The sequence below is a fragment of the Falco punctatus genome, assembly GCF_963210335.1.
Source record: "Falco punctatus genome assembly, chromosome: 6".
NCBI classification, from domain to species: Eukaryota; Metazoa; Chordata; class Aves; order Falconiformes; family Falconidae; genus Falco; species Falco punctatus.
Genome location: NC_137585.1, coordinates 26,450,984 through 26,464,601, shown reverse-complemented (window position 1 = coordinate 26,464,601; position 13,618 = coordinate 26,450,984). Strand labels below are relative to the sequence as shown.

Genomic DNA, 13,618 nt, shown 5'->3' with positions numbered 1-13,618 from the left:
CAGACCGCCAGGGCCTTCCCCCAGCTCCTCCCGGCCGGGCCTTTCCGCACACGACGCCCGACCGCACCCGGGCCGCCCCGCCCCGCCGGCTGCGCCCCTACCCCCGCCGCCCCGCCCCTCCCACCGCCCCGCCCCAATCCCAGCGTCCCCCGCGCAAGATGGCGGCGCCCACGCTGCGGCGGCGCTGCGCTCGGGCGGCGGAGCTGTGGGGCGGCCTCCGCCCGGGTCCGCTACCGCTCCCGCTCCGGCGGCGAGCTCACGAGAGGCCGCGGCGGGCCCGGGGCGCTGGGGGGCTGCTGGCGGTGCAGTGCGAGCGCGGCCTCTTCCAGGAGGTGTTCCCGGCGCAGAGCGCGGAGGAGCAGCTGCCGGAGCTGCTGGAGCCGGGCCGCCCGCCTCTCACCGCCTACTGTGGCTTCGACCCCACGGCCGACTCGCTGCACGTCGGGCACCTGCTACCCGTCGTGGCGCTCCTCCACTTCCAGCGCGCCGGCCACGACGTCATCGCCGTGGTGGGCGGGGCCACGGCGCGCCTGGGGGACCCCACGGGCCGGGAGCGCGCGCGGGAGCCGCTGTCGGCGGAGCGGGTGCGGGCGCACGCGCGGGGGCTGCACGCCGGCCTGGGGCGGCTGTTCGAGAACCACCGGGAGCTGTTCTGGGCGGCGGGCGGCGGGCGGCTGGGGCGGGCCGCGCTGCTGGACAACACCGCCTGGCTGGGCCGGCAGCCGCTGCTCGACTTCCTGGGCGGGGCGGGCGGGCGGCTCCGCATGGGCGCGCTGCTGAGCCGGCAGAGCTGCCAGGCGCGGCTGCGCAGCGCCGAGGGCATGAGCCTGGCCGAGTTCCTGTACCCGGCGCTGCAGGCCTACGACTTCCTGCACCTGCACCAGCACCACGGCTGCCGCGTCCAGCTGGGGGGCGCCGACCAGATGGGCAACATCATGTCCGGCTACGAGCTCGTCACCAGGTACCGCCGGGGCTGGCGGGCGGGCGGCGCTAGCCTCCGCGCTCACCCGGGGCGGCGGGGGCCGGGCGCGGGGCTGCCGCGGGGGGCCGGTCCGGACGCGGCGCAGAGCCGAGGGATCCGGGAGCAGTGCGTTGCGCTGGCCTTAGGCCTGGCCCAGAGGCGCGTTTGGGCCGCGGATTTAAGCCTGTACCCGTGCAGCGTTACGGAATCTTTAGCGGAGGGGACGGCTCTCGTAGCAGCGGGCGCAGGAGCCGCAGGGAGCCGCGCCGGGAGGCGGCAGGGCCGGGGCGGGCGGGCGCGCTGCGCGGCGGGCACCGGAGCAGAGGCTGCTGCGGTGCGTTGGCCAGGGTGGATGCGTTTCTTCTCAGAAATCCCGTGAAACCTGGTGAGGATGAGCTTCTGCTTATCCACCAGATCTGCCGCGAGTCTTGGAGAATTCGCAGCGTACAGGCGGGGGTGGGGATGCGGCTGCGGTGCGCGCCTGGCTGTTGCGGGGCAGAGCATCGGCACGGCCAGAAGCAGCCCTGGGAGCGCCCCGGCCACAGGAGCAGCCTCAGTGCTCAGGGCAAAGGGGAAAGGTACGGGATGTATCGGTTGCCAGTGATGTTGCCATGAAACTACTTGTTTAATGGCTGTAAACTTTGTTACGCACAAAAGAACTCAAGTAGTTAAGTTCAAGGGTGTTTGGTGGTGTTTGTAGGTTTTTTTCTTAAAGCACCCTTCACAGAAGTGTTCTGGCATCTTTTCCCCCTCACCCCCTTGTCTTAACTGCTTTATATCAAGGATAAAGTCTTACAGAACGCTTGTATTTTAGTCAGCTTTACCAATATGTGTGTGGGGGGTGTTGTCTTTTCTTCTTTAACATGCAGTGACTCTTTCTTTTCTCAGGATGACAGGAACAGATGTGTTTGGAATTACTGTACCTCTTATTACCAGCACTACTGGAGATAAACTGGGAAAGACTGCTGGCAATGCAGTTTGGCTAAACAGAGATAAGACTTCTCCATTTGAACTGTATCAGTTTTTTGTCAGACAACAGGATAACGTAGTTGAAAAGTAAGTAGTTTTTCTTTGTCTTGCTTTCTATCATAGTTTATAAAACCTGATCCTAACTGTAACTGTTTCATTGGGGTGTGTGCAACAGAAGCTCTGTGTAGAAGTATATGTTAATTATAACTGTACATTCGTTAAACAAACAGGCATGACTGGTTCTTAGGTATACAGGATAGTGGAACCTGTCTCCATATGCTGGCATGTGCATCATAAAATTAGAACGTGGATGAACAAACAAGTAAAGTGTAATGCATTTTGTTCTGCCAGTGGGGTGACTTTATTGTATAGGTGTGTTAGTTTCAGTACCGTAACATCACAGTTATCAAATGAAATCTCTCCTGCCAACTAGTAAGCAACTGCAGTTAAATAGATACTAATTACTACAAGCTCTTACTTAATATGAGGTATTCAGAAACACTGCATTTTAATTGCAAGAAGCTACTGAACTGGTTGTAAACAAACACATAAAGTTCAGCTTGTAGAACTGCATCACATTAAAAACTGCATAGCCCTAAGAAAATTTTAATAGTGCCTTGTTAAGAAAAAGCCAGGAAATTCATATTTACGGTTGTACTAACCTTCTAGTTCAGTGGTCTCCAAACTTTTTTGATCACACCCCTCTGTCAGTAAAAAAAAATTGAGCATTATCTCCCAATACACGTATATTTATTTATTTATAAAGTATATAAGTGTACTGCTTAAGTTGTAATATTTCCTTCCTGCACCACAATGGATAATTTTGCATACCTGCTGTGTGCTGGCACCCCACTTTGGAGACCACTGGTCTAGATAAAAACATGCCTAGCATACAGTTAACGCTGTGGTAGTAGTGTGGTTAAAAAGAAGGGAAAATGATATGATTTTAAGCTCATGGCAGGCAGTGTACAAGGTAGCGTAGAAGGGATTTACAACGTAGAGGCTTTCAGGCATCAGTTTTAAGTCATTGTTGAAAGTGAAAACTAAAGGCAGAGGAGAAAAACAGAATGAACAAAATTTTAATATACCTGGTCAAATCCCCAGTTGCTTCGAAGCTAGTGGTCAGTCAGCACCCTCGGCTATAGTTTAGTAGTGTAACTTTGGTAAAAATGTTTCATTTAATTTTGCCTACCTCTGGACAAACATACCATGTATTTCTATCCATGTAGCGTAACTCACACAGTCAAGCATTAATTAAAAATGTTTAGAATATGATGAGAGGAGTGCTTGTTACATAAATGGCCAGTAGTACTAACGTGGGGAAACCTTAAGGCTGTCTGATGTTCTTCTCATATACCTTGTATGGGAATTTTAGTGGATCTTTTTGAAAGTTGCTGATATGAATGATTTGCATCATTCTGACCCTGCTTAACGTTAGAGGGTTTCCCTGAACTTAACTGTTCATCTTCCTCATCTTGGAACGCAGAAGCAAAGATTTCTGCTTACAGTTATAATGGCAAGTGCATTGATCTGTAAAGCAGATGAGACTAATGCACCAAAACCTGGAAGGATATCCAAATACTACTTAAAGCTGTAGCACGTGCAAAGACAAAATACTGAACATTCATTACTTAGAGTAGAGCAATTCCAATGAGCAAAGCGTGGCCTTCGATTCATTGTGCTGTCTCTGAATCCAAGTCAGCCACACATAACTCAGTAGTCTTACTGACCAGTGTAAAAATACTAAAATCATGTAATGAGAGAAGGGTCGTGGAAGTATGAGAAATACCATGTGACAGGTTTCCTTCATTGGTGGTTAGCCTCCACGCTGGTGTACCAGTGACATGACTGAAAATAAATAGCCAATAGCTTTTTTCAGGGCATTACGTTAATTTTAGTAAGTTGCTATATGTTCTCTTTTAAATCTGCTTTTCTTTAGATTTCAGTAGCACTGTCAAATCTGAGTCTTCATAAACCTCAGATAGGTACTTCCCTTTCATATTGTGACCTGTCGTATAACTCTGATACCTCTCTCAAAGGTTATTTCCTGATATTTCAAATTTAGGTTCTGCATCCACACCACTTTTCAGACTGAAAAGAAGGGTATGTGGGTACTTAACATGAAAATATTCCGTGAGTTCAGATTTTGTAACAGTAAAGGTACTTTTTTTTTTTTTAATACGCTGCATTTCATGGTACTGCAGGCCCATTAAAATGGATTTTGTTGTAAAGAGTATGCTTAGACAGGCACCTTTAAATTCTTGATTATCCTAAATAATCTTCCTGCCAAGATACTTGTGAATACTTATCATACTTTTGTCTCGTGAACACCACTGACTGGCAGTGTTATTTTGCATTAGCATATTGTGCAACTAGTAAGAATATAATGTAAAACCTTATTACGTGACACACAATTGCAATAAATCCTGTAACTTGTTGATTGCAGTATAATCTTCATAAAAGCATCTGATGCTATCTTATGTCTGAAGACATTAACCTAGGCAGCATATAAAATAAAACATGAATTTTCCCGGTAAGCTGAAGCACGTGGGTGAAAATAAAGAGTTGTTTGAAAGGACAAAATACGGATTTCTTGGATGGAGTAAGAATCATTTTAGCATACTTAATGAAAATTGAATGACAAAGGCAGGAAATCTGTAATGCTGGCTGTACAGACAAAGTATTTTTTCCCTGCTCATAGATACCTGAAACTCTTCACCTTCCTTCCTCTTGAGGAGATTGACCACATCATGGAAATGCATGCTAAAGAACCTGAAAAATGGGGCCCTCAGAAACGACTTGCTGCAGAAGTAACCAAGCTCGTTCATGGTAGAGAGGGGCTAGAATCTGCTAAGAGGTAAAGTCTGATTTGTTGAGCAGTTTTCTTTCAGATTTACTCAGTGGTAATTATCCATAGATTTTCAGGGACTACTTTCATGTGGTTAGTTGTTGCTCAGCCGTTAGAAGAGAAAAATGCAGTAATTCTGTAGGCTTACAGATACATTAACAATATATACAAAAATTGCAATGCAGTGGGTTATGATAAAAAAAATAATCGGGGTGTATTTCAAGTTCTTCTGTTACTGTGTGGACCCTCGGAACAACTTGGGGAGGGGAATTAGATTAGTTGAGTAGCACTTTGTGTGAAGATGAGACTAGCATTGTATTTCGAAGGATCTTTGTTCCCACAGGTGCACTAAGGCCCTTTATTACAGCAGCGTGGAGGCACTGGAAGCCATGTCTGACCAAGAGTTACAGGAACTTTTTAGACAAGCTCCTTCAGCTGAATTGATGCTTGAACCTGGAATGAGTGTTCTTGACTTGTGTCGCAAAGCAAATGCCATTCAAGATGGACCTAGTGGGTATGTTATCACCTGTGCTCTTCGGTAATACCTCACATAAACAAGCTGTAGTGGTATGCTTTCAGAAGTCAAAAAACTAGGACAGCCAAATCAAGCAGAAACAGGCTACTGATCTACGTAGCAGATCAAAGAGGGGAGCAGGCAGCCTTATTCCATTTTGAACTAAAAGTGTAGGATAATGCAGTCTCTTGTACCTTAGCTGTAAAATCCACACCTGATGAAGAGACAGCCTGAGGCAGCAGCCTAAGTTTTCTTATACCTCTCAGAAAGAATGGGAGTGGTAGAGGCTAAGGTTAATTTCAGTCACTCTTGACCTGGACTGAAAGTAAAGTGCCAGAGAATTAAAATCTATTCAATTATGGATCCAACCAAAAAAACCTTAACTGAACTTTCAATACTTAACAGCAAGAAATGGCTTCCTCTTGCAGTTACCAGTTACTTGTTTTTTGTTTGTTTGGGGTTTTTTTTAGGTACCAGAAAATTAAAGATGGTGGAGTTTCAATAAATGGGATTCGTGTAACTGATCCCGAGACAGTTCTTATTCTTGGACAGCATATTCTCAAGAATGGAGTATCATTACTTAGGATTGGAAAGAAAAATTACTACATTATAAAGTGGCTGCAGTTGTGACAACAGAGTATCTCCCTAAAACGACAGATCGTTTCAGCTTTGCTGCTTGAAGTACTTGAAGATGTTTCTATACTGTGCGTTACTACACAGCTCACAAACTGCCTGATACCATAGTGTTATTTTCAAATTACACCAGCAGAGTTCAGATAAAGGCAGTTAAGTTACACCACTGAAGAGATTTTTAGCTACTCTGCCTTATTCAAAGCACCATTCCTAAGGATATGCACAAGATGAAAAGATTAATTTCAGAGTCCAAAGATGGAGATGCTCTTCCCTTTTAACAACCTGTGTTGTAGGACAACAGTGGCCAGGTACTCCACAGCATAATCCACAGCAAGATGCCAAAAGTATACTTAAAACCGGTAGTTCCTACAAAGGATGTATGCTGCTGTCCAGTTGGACTTCATCTTAACAGAGAAACCTGCATAACTGGGTAAGGACAACCAACCTGCAATCAACATTTTTTATTTTTTTTTCCTTGTTCTGCACAGGTTTCCTTTCAAGGAAGCTGCAGAAGATTGACAATAAATGAATAGAATGATTAAGCCCTAGTATCCAAGTTTCTTAGTGGTTTCATATGGGGGCACATTGCATCAAAGGTTTCTAGCCTTAAAATGGTAATACAGAGCAAATTCACTTTTTGAAATGTGAGCCTTTCCCAGCTTAAATCAGCCTGACGAATCCTTTTTATGCCCTTGTGTGCTTAGTGTGACTCATCAGTGTGGGTGACACTCATTCTGCTTCTTCAGTCCTGTGAACTACGTGGATGGATCTGTGCTATCTACAGTCTCTTTCGAAGGTAGACCCTGGCACTAGTTCTGCGGGCTCTACAGTCAGTTGCAAGGTGCTGTATTATACCAGGAGATTTGAATTTTAGCTGCCTAGGACTGGTGGGTGAACAGCAGCAGAAAGGTATCTGGAACAGAAAACATGTGAGGGAAGCTGTAGTGCTTTTGCAGTTAAAAAAAGTCAGACCCTTCTGACAGGGCAACGTGCAAAAGCTGCACTTCACCCAAGAGCAGGAAGCGATCTGACTGCTTCTTGGCCTAGCCACCATCGGGGAGCGTAGCTTCCTCGTTTTCTTGTAAAGACAGCATGACAGTGAGAATGTACTTCAAGACTGGTAGAACAGCAACATCTATACTTCAAAGTAAAATTGCTTTATTGCTCCAAAACACACTCAAAACCCCCCCCCTTTATTTTATTGCTCTCCACTTACATACCTGGAGTCAAATAAGTATGGAGTATAGTGCCTTGCTAAATTCCCTGCCCATGGTGGTGTTTGGGATTGGGTTGGCAATACAGGTGCCACAGTACTTGCAGCCAGGTCACCTGAACAACAAAACCCACGTGTGGTTACCAAGATTATTTAAATTACTTTAAATTGAGTGGTACAATAGAGTCATGTAGTTGGCTGGCTTAGAATTTTTTTTTATTAAGGCCCCTCCCTGCTCCAGTGCAAATACATATGAAACCCTCAGCCTGATCTAAGAAGTGATTGATTGCTTTGGGCCTTGCCTGCAGTGTTGTGTTCAAGGTTTAGAGTAGCCCTCACTCTTTGGCCAAGGAGAATAATTTCCTAGTCTGTTAAAGTCCTAGACAATAGAATTTTGCAGTCAGAAGGGGAAGAGACCTTAATCTGAGCTACCTGGATGTGGTAACTCATCACCATCTCTTATGTTAGAGTAAGTCATGGTATTTCAACTGGCTTAAAACCACCAAGCCTACAAGAAGAACGGGGAAATAATTAGAAGCGTAAACAAGTCTCAAGAATCCAGATAGATATTCTATAGTTGGGCAGAGAGCTTCTGTTTTTTCAGTTCTTTGGGTTTTTTTAACTTTATATTGATTGACTTGATGTTGGATTTGTTGTCAGTCAAAACTTCAGTAGTAATAAACTGTAGTGGCTTGCTGCTTATACATTGCAATTTCTTCAGATTATTAAACTGAAATATGGTAGTACTTTTAGTAGCTCACTACTTGGATTTACTAGTATTGATGTCAGTTTCTAGATCCTACTTCCCTGCCTGATAATAAGGTATCGTTATCCTAATCTCTTGTTATATAAAGAAAAAAAAAGTAGTTGAGTCATTCCTACCTTAAAAAAAAGAACCCTCTACGTATCCTGTTAGCTCTCAGGACCAGTAATGGTCAGAGCCATTGCAGAGAAAGCACTCAGAGGAAAAATCACAACTTCTGAAGTTGAAAAGGGTAGGAAAAAAGGGAAAGTGAAGTTCGTTCACTTAATACAGCAGCCTTGTACCTTAAAGAACAGAAGCATTATAGCAATACAGAAACATGCACCTGGGAACAGAATATACCATACACGTCCATGTTGGCCTCCAGAGAAATACGAGAGATCAGGTGTGACAGTTACTTTCTCATTGCAGGAAATAAAACTCCTAAGAGTAAAGTAATGTTTCATCTCTGACCTCCTGCCTTTTTTCCTTCATAATCTAAATCGTGCAGATACATGTATATCCAGAAATTTCAGCTTTTTTTTTTAAAGCATTAGTACCCACTTTGATGAAGTATTAAAAGAATTTTATTTCTTTTTACAAATACAAAATAAAAAGGGAATTAAATTATTTGCATACAAGATTTTTAATAAGATCCATAAACTCCCAATAAATTTAGTCCATGCTTCCTTTTGACCAGCTCCTAGAAATCCAAAGCTTTCCCTGACTCTTTCCAAAGAAACAGCTGGATACAACTACTTTTCATGACTGTACAAGGTTATCACAACTAAGCGTTTGAATACTTAAGCTGAGAGTCAAGGAACACCAAAAAAACAGTATTATTCCTTAGCCTGGTTTCATTTCTCATATAGTATGTTCAGGTAATCAGAGAGAGAGCTTGTTCAAATGTGAACAAGTACTAACTAATATTGAAGTATTTAACATCTCTGCAACTGTATGATTTAGAAGTGCAAGGAAAGTAATTATTTGGGCCAGATGTTAAAACTAACAAAAAACATTTGTACAGCATCTGGAGACAGCAAAACCTAGAGGACTTGGATTTAACCTTATTGTGGCAGCTAGCAGCAAAGAGGTAAAGGGTGAAAGGGTGAGCAGCAAGGAAACACTGTGCATAAAACCATATATTCAGGTGGTCTAGTCTGTTTTTCTCTTAAAAGTTTAAGTATTCATCACTCAGCTCCCACCTCAAAGCACAGTTTTAGCAGACAAGTTAAAAAGCAGACCCATTTGAGATCTTCAGTATCTACAGAAAACACTAGCTAGCAAATCACTGTCATATTGAAAAGATTTAAGGGGGGGGACGACGGGACAGGGAACCCCTCAATTCAGGTTACCAGTAGAGGCACAACAGATTGGCAGGTTGTTTCCCCTGCTCTGTTCCACAAAGCAGGGACCCGAGTTTGCAATATTCAGTTTGGCATCTTTCAAAGTCATAAGGCATATGCCTCCATAAGACATAGAATAAAGGCAAGTTTTATTTGCCTCAGAATACAGTTTGAATCACACAGACATCCCCCCTCTTACCTATCTGTTCCACTAAGTGAAATCTGAAACTGGCCACTAAAAACCCCAAGTAATTTATTGACAAACTGTTCACACAGGGATACTATGTTTTATTTACAGTAGTACCACATAGGTCAGGTATTAATGTCAAACATTTACTGATCTAAACTTAGCTACAGTGGTTTTTCTCCCCCATGATTGTGTGCTGCACTGGATAACAAGTTATTTTAAGTTAGCTGAGATTTGTGCATTGATGACAAGAATATTCCAAGTTTAAATAAGGTGGACTAGAAGACATTAGTAAACCATTGTTGATTCTAGGAATTTTTCCTTCATTGGTGCCTTCATTAGGCTTTTTTCTATATTTCCCCATAATTTCTTTTAATGGTGGAAGCAACAGTAGCATTTTAAGTATTTTAGTTCAATTCCAGATAACAGATTGTTTAAAAACTATTAATAGCCAATAGCAGCCTGTCTACACTATTACACAACTATACTAGAGCTAACACTGTAGAACTGCATGAGGACAAATGCAAACATCCCTAAGGCTGTGCAAATAACAGGTAGTTGTACTGTTAACTTCTAAGTCCTTACCTGAACTACAAGTTAGTTAAAAGTATTTCTGGAATAATTAGTTTTGTGTATTATCTGTTTATTAAATAACAGGATTGTTACAGCATAGATTTTTAAAGACTTGCATTAAAGATTACAAATCAAGTTCATTTCTTGGCACTCAAAACATTACCATATTGGAAATTTTTGTGAAGCTTAAACAAAAAAAAGTCGTAACATTTTAAATCCCAAAATTAACACTGGAAATTTAACATGACATTAAAGAGCCAGTTATCACTTGCAGGAATTCCTTAAATAAATGGAATTCATTTGCTTTATGCAGCGTTTCAGAATTTACAAGTCAGATATTTCTTCACAAGAGACTGTTGACTGAACTTAAGGAGTTAAAGCTCAGGTAGCAGTTCCCTTACAGGCAGCTCTACCTTGCTGAAAACACACTGCTACTTAGATGTCGAAAGTAAAAGGGAGAGAGGTGTCAGGTGAATTCCAAACAAATGTAATGCTTCTAACAAAACTTTTAATAGCTTTCACTGTTCATCAGAATTGATTGGAAAAGTGGCTTGTACTTCACTACAGTCACATTTCTTAAATCTGAGAACTACCACTCCTGGATACAATGCAAGAAGTTGAAGTTACTTCCTTTGTATTCATTACATATAGTGCATATATCATGACTTTTTTAGGCTGTTTAAAAATATAGAATGTATTTCTGTGTTCTGCGTGAATTATTTTGGATCATGCATAAAGTATCCAAAAGCTGCATCTGTCAGATGTAACACCTTGTGCTTATACTGGTGCCAAACTGAAGATTACCATGAGAAAAATACTTTTTTAAATAGACCTTCTTTTAAACTGAGGTCTTATGTTTTTTGATTTTCCGTCTTTGGCAGCTTACAAAAGGAATTCCATTTCTGTTAACTGATGAAATGGGGAAGGAACTGAATATGGTAATAAAAACTTCACTATATTGGCCCAGTATCTTAAAAGCAAGCCATGGATGTTAACAGCAGCATCCTATTTTTCATGCAAGTTGTGTTAAAGATAAATAATCAGCAACACCATAGTAAACATTTTTACTTGATACAAAAAAGTGAATCTGCTTGAAAAGTACATGCAAATGTGCTGGCTGGAGTTGAAATACATTTGCATTCATAAAATTATAATGTTTACTTTTTAAAGGCTAGTGTGAACAATATTTATCTGTATGGATTATAATCAGAAGAAAGTAACTCATCAACTTGATTTCCAACCTAAAATTCCCTAACTTTAAGATTGTCCTTAAAAAAAAAAAAAAAAAAAAAGCACTGCTACTTCCAGCACAGTAAAGTTTCCTCAAAAGAAAGTAACTGTAATCTCTGGTATAAATAATTCTAGTCCCACAGACTTTCTGTCATACCGTCATACATTCCAAAATTTGGACAAAGTTGTGGGGATCCCCTTCTCCCTGGCCAGCTTAATCTGTTTTTAAAAGAAACACTTACTATCCCATTACAGTTTTGAAATCGGTTTTTATTTTTCAATTCTGCCAGAGCAAACATACTATTGGATGGTCCAGGGGCTTGGTCCCAGTGGGGAGGAAGGGGAAGGCGTTCTTGTACCTGATTACAATTCCCAGCGTTTACACACAAGCTCCAGTGCACATGAATAACTTTGCACCCACCTTTCAGTAGGCTGTTACTGTTCGCAAGCTCCAGGCTAATTCTTCCTATGTGATACTCCATTAAATGAAGTTCAGATTTTTGTCTGCAGCTTTAACATTTGGGGGGAAAATGGGGACACACACACACATAGTAATACGGTAGACAACTAGTGTGCTATAAAATTGATACCTCCATCTGTCATTGTGCATGCAATATATTCATGAAAGAAAATACTCGGTGCTCTCTTCTCTTCACAGTATTTAAACTTCTATTGTAAAAGCAGCTTAAAACTATGCCACAAGACTACACCGTCCATCTTAACCACAGGCAACCTGTATAGCAAGTCAGGCACTGGAACTTTAATGTTTTTTCTCCAAGTTTAAATGAGACTGTCACTGAGACAGTAGACTTGGTCTGCTTTAATTTGCACCAGAAAGCTGGTAAGGAAACATTTAGAGCCATTTATTATGTGGATTAAATATGACTTATTTTGCAAAATGCAGCATATTTTTCTGTTTGCAAATCAAACCAACTGTCTTTACATGAGCAAATTTACACAGTTGCAGTACACAGACAAGAGTTCATAAATAAAAATTCTACTCCGTATACCATGCCTAGCAATTTTCAAGTCAACGTAACCTCCAATGCATATAAATAGTGTGGCTGGTAGAGTCTTCACCAAAGATGCGTCTCACGAATCTCTGCAATGATCTGACTGGCTCGCTGCAGGGCCTGCACACAGAAAGATGGAAAAGCCAGTTATTTAGTTTTTCTGAAGAGATTTCTCAGATAACAGCAGTAGTCTAGGAAGTACAATGTTAAAGATACAATAAAAGCAAATCATTTTCATGATGAAAGGAGTGGTAATGACCTACACACCACTGATTAACAACTCTGAAGCCTTCCATCTGCAAAAGATTATGCAACTGGCAAATACTACAAAGCAAAGGTAATGATAAAACTTAGCCTGGATGTCATTAAATCGCTTCTCTAGGCTTAAGAATTAAAAATTGGAAACAACTTCCATTTTGAAGCAGAAAAAGCTCATTGTCATAGTTTTGAGCAACTTCTGTATTCTCACATATTCCCATTAACACCTGTTTGTCTTAACGTTTTGTATTTATAAATAAATGCTCAAGAAGGGCAGACTTTTTCATCACACACTGTTTTAATGCTTTAAACCTTCCTCAAAATAAGAGAAATTGCACCTATTTTGTATCACTTTCAGCATTCTGATGTACTCATTACAGTCTAGCCTGCCACACTTTGCAAAATTAAAAGCACTGAATACCAGCTAATACTAAACATTATTTAAATTCTTACTTCATTTTGGAGAAATCCAAGTTATGAGCTTGGCCCTATGAAGTTTATAGTTTCAAAGACTGTTAGCAGACCATTCCCTTCACTCGAATGTTGATCATATGATAACAAAGATTAAATTTGCTGCAGTTGGTCTTCGACAAGCAGTATCTCTGGGTATCGTCTCTCAAACATGCAGTGTCTGACCACGCTGCATATAGGAGAGAAGCACTTCTTGCTACTTCTTCAGTCAATGGGATGAATGGGCAGAGGAACTCTTCTATGCAGTTGAATGCAAAGTGGCATATTTCTGGTGCAGCTGATGCAGACACTGATATACCACATAACTGAACAATGAAGAAACGAAGAGTTCTCCGGCACAGACATGTCACAAATGCACTGTGATACAGATGAGGTCATCATAAGTAAGTCATAACACTCCCAGTGTTCACATTACAGGGTACTGTCTTAGATACACCTGCCACTGGCCAGCAGGCTCTGTGTGAAGCATACAGATGAACAGCATTTAAAACACTGTAAGCTTAATCCCCCAAAAGAGAACTGCTGAACACTATGAAGTTAAATAAAAGCAAATTATTAAAACCAAATGTATAATTGAAAATAACACCAGATTACAGCTTCTGCTTTACACCCAAAATACCGTTTAAGACACGTCTTCCCAAGTACTCAATCCATGTAATA

The 13,618-nt window shown here is 42.0% G+C and overlaps 2 protein-coding genes across 6 annotated transcripts in view; one reads left to right on the top strand and one right to left on the bottom strand.

Moving 5' to 3' along the window:
- Nucleotides 1-116: 116 nt before the first annotated feature.
- YARS2 (tyrosyl-tRNA synthetase 2) lies at nt 117-7,842 on the top strand. 2 transcript variants are annotated; one of them, XR_013928931.1, is made up of 6 exons: nt 119-961; nt 1,850-2,017; nt 4,632-4,787; nt 5,122-5,292; nt 5,763-6,355; nt 6,630-7,842. XR_013928931.1 is itself a non-coding variant. In XM_080392309.1 (5 exons), exons 1-5 carry the CDS (start codon nt 159-161, stop codon nt 5,920-5,922), a joined length of 1,458 nt encoding a protein of 485 aa, XP_080248435.1. In that variant the 5' UTR covers nt 117-158; the 3' UTR covers nt 5,923-7,842. The 2 variants fall into 2 exon arrangements, 1 of the variants encoding a protein (XP_080248435.1); XM_080392309.1 differs by having other exon boundaries at nt 117-961; nt 5,763-7,842.
- A 602-nt stretch (nt 7,843-8,444) lies between these two features.
- The window catches only part of DNM1L (dynamin 1 like), a 42,288-nt gene continuing 37,114 nt past the window's right edge, over nt 8,445-13,618 (bottom strand). For all 4 annotated transcript variants that reach the window (XM_080392305.1, XM_080392307.1, XM_080392306.1 and 1 more), the window contains one exon: nt 8,445-12,349. In XM_080392305.1, coding sequence (XP_080248431.1) covers nt 12,293-12,349 — 57 coding nt within the window. In that variant the 3' untranslated portion in view covers nt 8,445-12,292. The remainder of the gene's footprint in view (nt 12,350-13,618) is intronic.

Bases quoted from the DNA above. Each gene is read 5' to 3' on its own strand.
- YARS2 (XM_080392309.1), top strand. From the start codon at position 159: ATGGCGGCGCCCACGCTGCGGCGGCGCTGCGCTCGGGCGGCGGAGCTG. The intron at 962-1,849 runs GTACCGCCGGGG...TTCTTTTCTCAG, and splicing joins GGCTACGAGCTCGTCACCAG to GATGACAGGAACAGATGTGT. The intron at 4,788-5,121 runs GTAAAGTCTGAT...TTGTTCCCACAG, and splicing joins GGGCTAGAATCTGCTAAGAG to GTGCACTAAGGCCCTTTATT.